General features: G+C 47.1%; 2 protein-coding genes across 9 annotated transcripts in view; one reads left to right on the forward strand and one right to left on the reverse strand.

The window, feature by feature from the left end:
- Positions 1 to 5177, reverse strand: part of LOC113212106 (microtubule-associated protein futsch) — a 29691-nt gene extending 24514 nt beyond the window's left edge. For all 4 annotated transcript variants that reach the window (XM_052265116.1, XM_052265117.1, XM_026430697.2 and 1 more), the window contains exons 1-4: positions 4909 to 5177; positions 4109 to 4305; positions 3822 to 4018; positions 145 to 3730 (exon numbers count right to left, since the gene is read on the reverse strand). In XM_052265116.1, the coding sequence (XP_052121076.1) occupies positions 145 to 3730; positions 3822 to 4018; positions 4109 to 4305; positions 4909 to 5050 (4122 nt within the window). In that variant the 5' untranslated portion in view covers positions 5051 to 5177. The remainder of the gene's footprint in view (positions 1 to 144; positions 3731 to 3821; positions 4019 to 4108; positions 4306 to 4908) is intronic.
- Positions 5178 to 6381: 1204 nt separating this feature from the next.
- The window catches only part of LOC113213622 (transcription factor SOX-5-like), a 100771-nt gene continuing 95338 nt past the window's right edge, over positions 6382 to 11814 (forward strand). For 3 of the 5 annotated variants that reach the window (XM_052265123.1, XM_052265126.1, XM_052265127.1), the window contains exon 1: positions 8485 to 8765. The gene's annotated coding sequence lies outside the window, so the exon portion shown is untranslated. Of the gene's footprint in view, positions 6419 to 8484; positions 8766 to 11814 lie in introns of those variants that run through there. The other 2 variants (XM_052265124.1, XM_052265125.1) reach the window with 2 other exon arrangements.

An 11814-nucleotide genomic window follows, 5' to 3' on the forward strand; every position in this document is an offset into this window, starting at 1 on the left:
AAAAAATTAATATAACAATTAAAAATCAGGCTTTAAATGAAACACTGGTCAACACATTGAGTCCCAGGGGGCTGGCCACAAAATATATGGATGGTCACATGGGACTTAACATGGTAAATCAACAGCTTATAGTCAGAAGATTACCATTTCCAAAGGATCATTATCACGATCATCATCTGATTCATCTGAGTCATCAAGACGAACTGGGGCCCCTGCTTCCTCCATTTGTCGCATTGCGTCTTCCAAAGTAGTTATAGCAGGTGGTTCATCGTCCAAAGGTTCCGTGTCGTCCCCATGAGCAGCCTCATGCGAGTCTTCTGGAGCATCAGCTGCAGCAATTACAGGCTGAACTGAAGGCTGAGGGAAGTCATTAGAAGAGGGCACAATAGAACTTTCTGATACGTCTAAGGGAGCAGCAACCTCCACAACAGGATCAGGTAATGCCTCTGTGGGTACAGAAATAACTGGCTCAATAGGCTGAAGTAGTATTTCCTCTTCAGCAGGTTTCACAGCAGGCTGAAGAGGCTGGGACACTCCTTCCGACGCAGCAACTATGGCAGGATCCACAGCCATAAATGATTCATCTGAAGGACCAGCGTGTGTTGAGAGTGAAATCTCTGACTGAGCAGGGACAACAGATTGAACAGGTTGAGGTATCTCTTCTGATGGAGCAGCGATAGCTGGCTGCGCAAGAACATCTGACGAAATAGATGTCTCCTCAGAAGGAAACACAGTGGCTGGCTCAGATGTCGAAACAGCTGTTGGTTGAGGTATTTCGAGGGATGGAACATCACCCATTGGTTGAGGTATGTCTTGAGTTGGAACAGCAGTGTTTGGTTGAGGAGTCTCTTCTGGTGTAACAGGAATAATTGACTCAGATTTCGTATCAGATGAAACAGCAGTGGTTGGTTGAGCAATCTCTTCTTGTGACACTGGAATAGTTGACTCAGATGTCTCCTCAGATGAAACAGCACTGGCTGGTTGAGATGGGACAGGAGTGATTGGCTCAGATGTTTCTTCAGCTATAGCAGAAGTGATTGGTTGAGGTGTCTCATCAGAAGGAACAGCAGTAGTGATATGATGAGGTGCCTCCTCAGATGGAAGAGCAGTGCTTGGTAGAAAGGTCTCTTCTGATGAAACAGGAATAGTTGGTTGAGATGTCTCCGCAGATGTGACAAGAGTAATTGGCTCAGATTTTTCTTCAGCTACAGCAGCTGAGATTGGTTGCGATGTCTCCTCAGGTCCACTGGCAGAGATAAGCTCAGACGTCTCAACAGATGGAACAGGAGAAATAGGCTGTGATGTCTCCTCTGATGGAACAGGAATGGTTGGCTGAGATGTCTCCTCAGACGGAGCAGGAGTAATAGGCTGTGATATCTCTTCTGATAAAAGAGGAATGGTTGGCTGAGATGTCACCTCAGATGGAACAGGAGTAATAGGTTGTGATGTGTCCACAGACGGCACAGGAGTAAACGGCTCTGATTTATCCTCAGATGGAACAGCAATTAAAGGTTCATCAGGTTGTGATGTTTCTTCTGACATCACAGAAGTAGATTTATGACCCGGAGCTTGGAAAGTTCCTTCTGATTTGTTTTGAAGAGAAATATCCGAAATTGATTGCGGGTCTTCAGCCAAAGAACTGAGATCATCTGAGGCGCTAGCAGAAATAACACAATCGTTTGAGCTTTGAAGATTTTCATCAGATGTAATGGCAGATTTTAACAATTTATCTGATGGTCCAATATTAGTTTCAATCTTTTCATGTACATTACTAGAGAGTGCTAAGTCAGTCTCTGAAATCTGGTCATGAACAGCTCCTTCTTTGTCTGGTACAGCAACGATTGAAGGAATAGAATCTTCCGAGAAAGTTGTACTTTCTCCTTGCAATGAGTTTTCAGCCAAACTGACACTAGAGGTCAGGTCAGTTTTAGTTTTCTCAGGCAGATCTAAAGACTCATCAATTACATTGGAAGTCTTCCCATCTGTGCCATCTCCGGTCACCAAATTACCTGTCTCTTCAGAAATGGAAGAGCATGGTACCTCATTAGTACAGCTAATATCATCCTCCTTTTTGTCTTCAAAAATTTTGGTCCCTTTCACGATATCCTCAGAAGCAGATTCTGGATTGATATTTTTAGATACATGAGAATTAGATGGAGTATCCAAATTTGTTGATAAAGAACAGATATCATCATCCTTAATAGGTTCACCTATTTCCATTGGAGAAGTCTTAATTGGAGAGACATCTGCACTACCTACTACAAATGAAGATGAAATTGTACTGGTGACTTGACTAGTAATTGAATCGGAACTAACATATGATTCTGTTGTACTGATATCTCCTGATTGAAACAAGGTTTGATGTAAATCTTCTGGGATCACCTTCACTGGAGAATCCAATGGTTTTGCAGCATGTTTTCCAACAACGTCAACTAGAGCAGAATGAACAAGCTCATCATGTCTTTGTGAGACTTCCGGTATGACTGATGGCAAAACACTTGAAGTTAAATCATCTTTTGAACAGGAAACAGAATTGAGATCTATTTTCTCAGCAAGAGAGCTAGTTTCTGCAGCTTCATTAGCAAAACTTACTTTTTCTTCACTAGAACTTGGCTCAGACTCACTAAGAAGATTGTCAGTATTTTGGGAATTACTTTTGTCAGTTTCAATTGAAATGTCCCCTAATGTCTTAACTATAATGTCAGTTGAGGATCCAGCCTCTATTTCAGAATTTGAATAAGAGGGATTTTCTACAACAGAATCAGATTCAGGAACAGTAGCTTTTGAAATAGAATCTTGTTCTTTTGAGTTCCCCACTGAAGTGTCTTTAATATCATCTGCCTTAACAGTTTCTTGAGTAGAAGGTGGTTTTCCTTCAGGAGATCCGATTGGTATTCTGTCCTTGGCAGCAAGAGTGCCGGGGCCAAAATAAAACCCCGTTTTGAGGAAGTCCAAATCATCATCATTTTCATTATTTCCAGAAACAGAGTCATTCTGTTTATCAACAGTTCCGTTTGTGCTCAAGACAGGCTCTGCCTCATTTTTCAAAGCTGCAACCTTTTGATTATCAATGGGGGGGTCTGTTTTTTCGGTTTCATCAGTATTAGCAGGGTTTCCCATGTCACAGTCATGTCCTGAACCATGACCAACAATAAACATTACAGGTTCTTCTATGGCTTGCCCGACTTCACAGTCATCAGCATCAAAAACATTTAAGTTGCCACATTCACAATCATTTCCAGAGCCTTCACCAGTAACAACTATCGGAGGATCTTCAATGGCTACCGACACCTCATCCTCTGTTTTCAGTCGCTTTGTTTCACGTTCATTCTCTAATACATCAGCCTTTCTTTTCTCTAATGATTCTTCTCTCTTGCTGTCTGAATCTTGTTCAACCATTGGTCCAGGTTTGTCACCTAATTCAGACTTCAAACTGCTTTCATTAAGGTGTTGAGGATCTCCACTTTTAGTATTTTGTTTCTTTTCTTCTACCTCAGAAGTTAGCTCCTTCTTCACCTTCACCTCTTCAGCTTCAGTGCAACTTCCATCAGTTGTGGAATTATCTGGTTTATTCTCAGTCACATTTTCAATTTCAGCCTTTGAAGAACCATTCTCATTGTTTTGTCCTGTGTCTATATTTTCAGTACTGTTGCTGTCTTCTGAGTTAAAAACTGACTCAAGGTTTCCTCCTGATAGCTGTCCAATGAGCTCAACCAATGAATCACGGTCACTGAATAGGTATAATACAAATAAGTTATCAACAAATACAAATTATAGATTAGATAATTTTAAATTAAAAAAGGAAAGGAAGATGTACTTACCTTGCAACAACTTGCCAAGTCTCATTATCGGCATCTTCCCTGTAGACCTTAAGATTACAAAACTCATCTTGCTGTAACCAATAGTTCTGTCCAACTTTATCACGCCCAAATGGTTGGAGGCGTAATTCAGAAGATGATAATCGGTTCACTTCCGCTTTAAACTTGGTATTCAGATCAAATTGATGTTCAAGTAAGAGCTGCAAATGAAAATGAATGGTCAATAAGATCTTATATTATATAAACAGTAGTCGCGAAATAAAAACTCTAGATAATTCACTTATACTTGCCTTCAAAACACGTAATTTACCATCTAAACGAAGGTTTTGGTAACCCAGTCTTTCAATGTCCCAGCCATCTTCTTGAAATTCTGAACCAGCGTGAGTGTGGCAAAATTTGACAACGGCTCGTTGCCATCTCTCAATGGAAACAGATTTTCTGGCTTTTCTGAGTAGTTTAACATGTAAGTCAACTAAAGGTTGTGGGACTGAAAGAGAAAAGAGAAAATTTTTAAGGCCCAGTTAGTTAAGGAGTAAGTCATCAAACAAGAAAAATGTCAATTACAAGTTCAACGATAGTTCAGATAAACTCCATTGAAAAACCAAAACAAGACACAAAATTGGTTGGAATGTCAACAAAACAAAGCAGAGGTATCAAATTTAATAAAAATATATTCTAAATGCAAAGATGAGAAAAATTCAAAACATTAAATTAAAAATTTGCCAGTATAAAATCAATACAGTGGTGGCACTGATCTAGGATACACAAAAAAAACACCACTGCTTGTCTGCTTCCTAACCTTCACAGCAGACGCAATTGGACAATATAACAATGATAAAAAAGAACAATACGTGGAAATGTAATGTTTTGACATAAGAGGTCAAATTTTATACGTAAAACACAGTCCCGATCAAATAGAAAGCGTTGCTTCCAGACAAGTAACGCCGGTCGCTGCCTGGAAGCCAAACCCAAGGGAGCCTGTATTTACCCATTAGACATTACTACACATGAGATATATAAGAGGAAGATAGCGCAAAAGACGTGTATGAAAAAATGACAAATTACAGCCAAAGAAAATGCATGAACCTACCAGTCTCACAGTTTTCGAGCATTTCTTGAAGTTCCAAAAAGTTGGGGTGAGAGATCCCGCAAGGCTTCGCAAACTTCTCCAAAAACGAACATATTACGGCGAAATTTGGGTCGGCCGTGCATTTTTCAGGACGCTCTGCCATTTTAATTCAAAGCAGCGGGCAAATTTACATCTCTAGAATAAAAATTGTTCTAAAAAGCACTGAACTACGCATCACAAACACAAACAACAGCAAATTGCAGGTTGCGACTGACGCTACCGACAAGCAGGGCTAACAACCTCAGGCTTTTTCAAACATTGAAATCGGCTAAAAAAACATTTACATTAGAATCCGAGGTTTGATACGTTAGGGTAATTCAAAGATTGAAAATAAGTACAGCTTGTAAATAAATACGCTTTTCCAGCCTTTCGACTGATCTGGTGGAGAGCGAAAGGGAGAAAGGGACACGTTTCCGACGCCGTGTGTGTTCAGAGGTTGCCGGACTGGAGCTGGCATGTATTGATGCTCTCGTGAGGGGATTTGCAGCATCACTCTTTCTGTGTGGAATTTAGAGCCATTTCAAGTGCGCGTGCAGCGGGAGGAGCGTCCCGAGAACAAACACCTTGAGCACCCGAATGTTTTTGCTGTCTTGGGCGTCGCAAGTCGGGCGATTCATGTGCACGTCCATCTCATTCATTTGCCCCTTGCCCCCCTCTCCCGGGACTGACGCTCGGGTCGGCGGAGAGCACCTTGGAGTCACCTGACGCGAGGGGTACACACGCACGCGCTCGCCGGGGATACCGGGGATGCCGGCGCACACAGCACACAACGCTTCTACCCCGCGCACCCCGCTCACGTGCTGCTGCGCTCTCGCGGTGACCGGCGGAAGCCTCGAGCAAAGGCACGCCAAGTTGTGGTGGTGGCCCTACCCCGCGCCGGGTTTGCGAATACGCACAACAACAAAACGTAGTTAGGGAAGGGAAGGGAGGGTCGTCGTGGGATCGGGTTGCCAGTTTTAAGATTTATTGTCGTGGAAAATATTTGAGAAATCTTCGGGCGGTCTCTTTAAAAACAGACTGATCTTGCCGTAATGGGCAGAAATGCATACTACTTTCCGTTCAAAATATGGACCGGCTCTTTAACCCGAAGCAAAGCAACCCAAACGTTGTTTGAAGGCGATGGGAAAGAGGGGGGGGGGGTAGTGGCAGGAATCGGCATTCCCAGCAGTGGCGCATGGGTAGTTGCGTGTGCATCGTTTGAGGTCCGTTTAAAATACCAAGGCATTACAAATTATACTCGGAAGTTGTTGAAGTTTCGCGTGTGCTTCGTGAAGATTCGGACAAGGCAAGTTAAATACCGAGCTGCAACCTCGGCCCGCACTCCGCACCTTGCAGAAGATTGAGGTTGGAAAGCTTCGCAGAATGTTCATTCTGAGAGAAGTGCTCAACCGCCCAACAAGCAATGAGGACACTTTCAACAACTTCAAACAAGCCCCACTTCAGAGCCACCCACATAACACCAACTGTCAAGGTAAGCTTTACTTCGAGTGATGGGGAAATGGGTGGTACTTTTGGTGGCGGGTCGCTGAGATATAGCAACAGTTTCAGATAGTGCGGGGTGCGGGGTACTTTATTTCCACGGTCTAGTCTAGGGGGCAATAGAAAACGGTGTTAACTTTTGAAAAAAAAAATAAAACTGTCATATAATTTTTAGCCATAGAGTCCTCTATGTGTCCTCAATTTTATTTTTTGGTCGGATTTCACCCCGTTCACCGTTCACCGTTGACCGGGTTCGTAGACGCCCCCCCCCCTTTACGAACGTCTGTTTGGTTTTCACCTTCGCCTCTTCCAAATACTCATACCAGTTTTTTGTATGAGTTATTGAGTTTTTCTTTTCTTTCTTTTTTTTATTGAGAATGAGGAGTTCTGAGGATTGTACACACTAATACTTCTACTGTTAATTGAAGAAAATTATGTGACGAACCTAGAAACCGGCCATCACTGTCTATGTTCTCGGTTTTCGAATTTAGTTAAAACTGGTTAAAATCGGTCGTGTGGACTACCGTCCGTTCCCCCCCCCTCCCCCCCTCGTTTCAACCCCTGGCTTACTTGTGGATGGATTACCCCCTCGATCCCCACAAACCTCCGTACCGACCCCTGACTTAAACAAATAATATAAAATACTTGCGGTGTAGAAACGTAGAAACGTTTACTAGAGCTCAATAATGAACCTTCAAATCTTGTCAATCGCACTCATGCATGAGAGAACACATGTGTTCTTGCCTCTCTCGCATTCCAGACAAATGTCTCATTAGACAGTTTCTCTTGCAGGCCAGGTGCGCCTATATCCATGAGAGCGACCGGTCATCTCTCGCGGGCAGAGTAGAAGGGGAAGGGGGAGGGGGGCGTGACCCCTACATACGCCTTTAATAAGACGTCTAAAGAGAAGCGATTTAAAGTGCAATAATAATTGGCCTGAGCGGATTGGAGAAATGAACAACGGTGCGACATGTGCCATCTAGCAAGGGCACGTTCACTCGCGTTTACCCACACAAGTGTGTGAATGCCTATTCGTGCACTTGTAGGTGTGTGAATGCCTAAAGTCGTACACTTGAAGGTGTGTGAATGCTCAGTCGTACACCTAGGGAAGAAAAGGTGTAGGCTCTACGGGCTTTGGTCGGGGCTACAGTGGTTCGGGCTCAACTCCGGTCGGACGTATGTCCATGTCCGTCTAGCCAAGGTGTGAATTTCCCTTTGAAATTCACCCTCGTGTGCCTCCATCTGTGTACGAATCGAATGGCGTTCACACACCTACGAGTAGTGTGCGGCATTCACACTCTTGGGTCTCTCTGGTGCGTGTGTGTTGACCGGTTTCGAAGGCGCCGCCCTTCTGGCAAAGGGCCACACAGGAAGGGCATTCCCTGCAGGCGGCCGCGGAAGAAGCAGGAGGTCCACCGCTTCGGATACTCAAGGCTCAAGGTTCAAAAATGCTAAGTCGGGTGACTTTCAGTCGTGCTAGTCTTCTTCGCCCCCGTTTGTTGAGAGCAGTCGGTTGCAACTTAGTGAGGCTTGCAGTGACACGCGGGCCTCGGCGCGCTGCCGCTGCCGTGTAGTGGTGGTGGTGGGCGTCCGCGGTCGACCCCCCGGGGGGTCCAGGATGAGGATGGCGTTGGCGGCGGCGCGGAGTCCTCCGCCAGTGTCCGCGGCTGTGAGGCGAGCGAGTCGCCGCCGAGCACAGCGTCGTCGTCCCGGGCGGGGCTATTAAACGACTTCACCCAAGTCCTGTAAAACGGAGTTTGAAAGGAGAAGGAGGGAGGGGGGGGGGGAGGCTCGGCCCGCTGCAGCAGGCCGCCGCCGCCGCCGCGCCCGCTCGCGGATGCAGATACAAGTGTTCGCACAGGTGCATCTCGGAGCCGCCGGACCAGCCCAAGGAGAGCAGCACCAAACGGAGAGAAAGGTTGGAGAGGGGGCGACTGACCGCTGCTGCTGCTGCGGAGAGGGGGGGGGGGACCGCGGGGGGACCCCGGGATGCTGGACGGACTGGCCGAGCCTGCTGCAGAGCCCGGCGGAGCCTGCGGACGGAGCTCCCCGCGCACCACCGGGGGGGACCAGGACGCGCCGCCGACCAGACCAGTTGGCCGGCCGCGCTCTCAGAGAGAGGTTCCGCGTGCGCCCGTGTGTGTGTGTTTGTGTGTGTGGCGTGTGTGTGGCGGTCGTGTCGGTGTGTGTGTGCGCGCGCGCGTATGTATGTGTGAGTGAGTGTCAGTGCGTGAGTGTCCGCGCACAGCCCCGCCGCCGCGTTGCAGCCCCCGCGGGGTCCGCCGCCGCGCGCCCTAACCGCTGAGAGACATGTGGATAAGCGCCGGGCCGTGCCACAGGTAGGCAAACCGCCGGGCGCCCCGCCCACTCCCCCTCCCGCGCGGGCGCCGCCGGCTCGCCCCCATCCCCCCACCCCCTGGCTACTCCCCTCACCCTGCTGATATGCGCTTGCTTGTACGGGGGCACAGGTGTATATGTCTCGCCCGTCGTGTTGCATTTTAGGCAGCACCCCCCTCGGAGGGCGGGAAGGTTTTGTGTTTTTTTGCTTTCCGTTTGAATCCAACTTATTCCAACGTTCTGATACAAGTGTATTCGGCGATCGCCGTTCCGACTAACTCTGCCTATCCTCTCTGCCTCCCTCTTTCTTAAGAAAAACATCAACAGTGTACACCCTCCGAAAAATAAATAAATGTGGAAATCAAGGGAAGAATCAGAGAAAAAAATCAGAAACAGTCAGCAGTACCAAAAATGCAGATAAAATCAAGGAATAATCTGAAAAAAATATCAGAGACAAATCGAAAAAATAATCAAGAAAAAACGGGAAATGAAGAATAATCGGAGTATGCTTGAATTTATAGTATAGTTCTTGTGGACCTCGACCCCTCGCCAGTTGCGGCCATCCCCCCCCCCCCTTCACCCTGTTGCGTCCTCTCTCTCCGTGTCGTGCAGGGTGGGTAGAGATTTTAATTTTCCGAAAGAGTTAACGTTTTTCCGAGAATTCGAGATTTTTTTTTTGTGAAAATTTGAAAGAAAACCCAAAATAATGTACTTTTTATCAAAATTTTCGTTATTTTACCTGTTCTTTCGTTATTTTCTTCCACAACTTTTCCTGGTTTTTTTTCCGGCCTTCAAATTTCCTCGGGTGGGCAACCCGTCCGCGCCCCTGTGCACCAAAAGTTTGCACTTCCGGACGGCACACTTGCCGCGACATTCTCTCGAAATGCGATTTGCAGTTCGATCTAATCGAACAATGTGCCACCGAACGGCACCAAGGCTCCCCCCTTGCGTGTCTGGACTGTTTTTTTTTATTGTGCTAAATACAACATATATTTTGTGTTGTGTGGCTCACATACGATTAAAGCTTTACTTGTGTCTCTTTTAAAATCGAGGACAGTTTGATGTGTTGCGATGAAATCGCAGTCCACTTTCCGGCTCGTAGATTAAAGATATAAAGTAGTGCAATCAACACGCTAAAATCTCATGAACGTTTTTTTTTTTTTTGGGTCGCATCCGATTTGTACCGGACTTGTGTATTTTAGACACAATAAATGAACGTAAATCTAGTTACTAAATGCGTACTGTTACTGAAAATATTGTATATGAACTCAGTTGGTCTGGAAAGTCTACAAAGTGAATTTTTTCACTCACTTTCAGGTGTGAGAATTTTTTTTCGTTTACCTGTAGCCAACAGATATGATTTTATTTCATTCACCCGCATAGGTTACAGACATTCGTGCACTTAACTTGCCAGTAGCGTGATTTCGCACGGTTTTGCGGGCGTGTTCACTTTGCGCCGCCGTTTTCGAATTTCGTCACCGATCGTCGCAGACGCCGGTACTGTGCGTCGGTACGGCGCGTGCTGCACCGACCCCGCGGCCCGCCCGCCGCGCCGGGGCTCACAGCCCGGGCTGCGCGGAAGTGAGAACACGTGGGTGCCCGTGTGGGCCATTAGTATCAATAGCGTTTGTCCCCCGGGGCCTCTCTCCCGCTCTCGCTACCGTTCTCTCTCTCTCTCTCTCTCTCTCTCTCTCTCTCTCTCTCTCTCTCCCTCTCTCCCTCCCTCTCTCCCTCCCTCCCCCCCTCTCTCTCTCCCTCTCCCTCTCTCCCTCTCCCTCTTTTCTCTCCCTCCCTCCCTCTCTCCGCCTCCCTCTCTCCCTCTCCCTCTTTTACTCCTCCACTTGTTGATACACACAGTGCAACGACACGTCGTGTCTGGTTACACATTGTCTTCACCACCACACCAGCTCGGCCCGGGCCCCGCAGGACTCGAACCCACGCACGGCAATTTGTCACCTCTCCCTCGAACTTCTGTCCGTCCGCCCGTCTATCCGTCCTGCCTGCCTGTCTGTCTGCTTGTCTGTCTGTCTGCACTCCTCTAAATGTCTACGGAGAACTATTGTAACTTGCAGACGTCTGCTGTATTGTAGTTACAATATTGTTGTATCTGAACACAGTTATATATATACTCACAGAAGTCCGGTGCTAGTTGCAGTAATTGTCCTTAGACATTTAGAGTCTGTCTGTCTATCTGTCTGTCTGTCTGTCTGTCTGTCTGTCTGTCTGTATGTATGTGTGCATGCGTGTCCCTGGTGTTTTTTCCTCCTCCTGAGCCAACGGTTTTGCCATCACATAATAATCAGCGCAGGCTACTCTGCCCTGCCTTCCCTCGTCCTCCTGATGCACGGGGGCCGCTTTTAGCTCTCGAACCGGCCATCCGACGTGCGTGCGTGTGTGTGTGTGAGAGCGTGTGTGAGTGCGAGGGAATGCAGGGAAGGGAGCCAGGGACGCGGGGGGGACGGTGGAAGGAGGGAAAGAGGGGTGGGGGGAGAGATCGACCTTGCGGGGAATTTGGTAGGAGTCCGACCGGACAGAGAGAGAGAAGGCCCCTCGCTGCACAAAACGGAGGGAGGAGGGGGGGGGGGGTCAGGGAGAGAGAGAGAAAGAGAGAGAAACAGGTCCAGGAGCAGCGGAGGCTGCACCCAGCGGCCGTAGAGGGAGACGGCGGCCACGACCGGCCCCAGCGAATAATAACAATTGTTGATATGTCCCGTCCCCTTGTTTCATTCGGACGACGTCGGGGCTTTAGGGCGATGCACGGCGCGCACTCTGTTGGCTTCCGGCTGAACCACACCGACGAGCACATCGTCGCCCAGTTTCAAATAGTTTCTAAATTTCTCAAAAGAAAAATAAAAAAAATGATACAGTAGTAGGAATATTTTAAAAAATAGACTTCGGTGTCGTGCATTTTTGTCTTCTCATCATACATTATTGTTTTAAAATTATTATAACATCTAAATCGGTTGTTGGGTCGGAGACACAGCGCAGTGGAAATAATTAAAATTAAGATACAAACACGCCGCCGGCTCGCCCCCATCCCCCCACCCCCTG

Source organism: Frankliniella occidentalis, unplaced genomic scaffold (genome assembly GCF_000697945.3).
Source record: "Frankliniella occidentalis isolate FOCC.00 unplaced genomic scaffold, Focc_3.1 Scaffold24, whole genome shotgun sequence".
Classification (NCBI taxonomy): domain Eukaryota; kingdom Metazoa; phylum Arthropoda; class Insecta; order Thysanoptera; family Thripidae; genus Frankliniella; species Frankliniella occidentalis.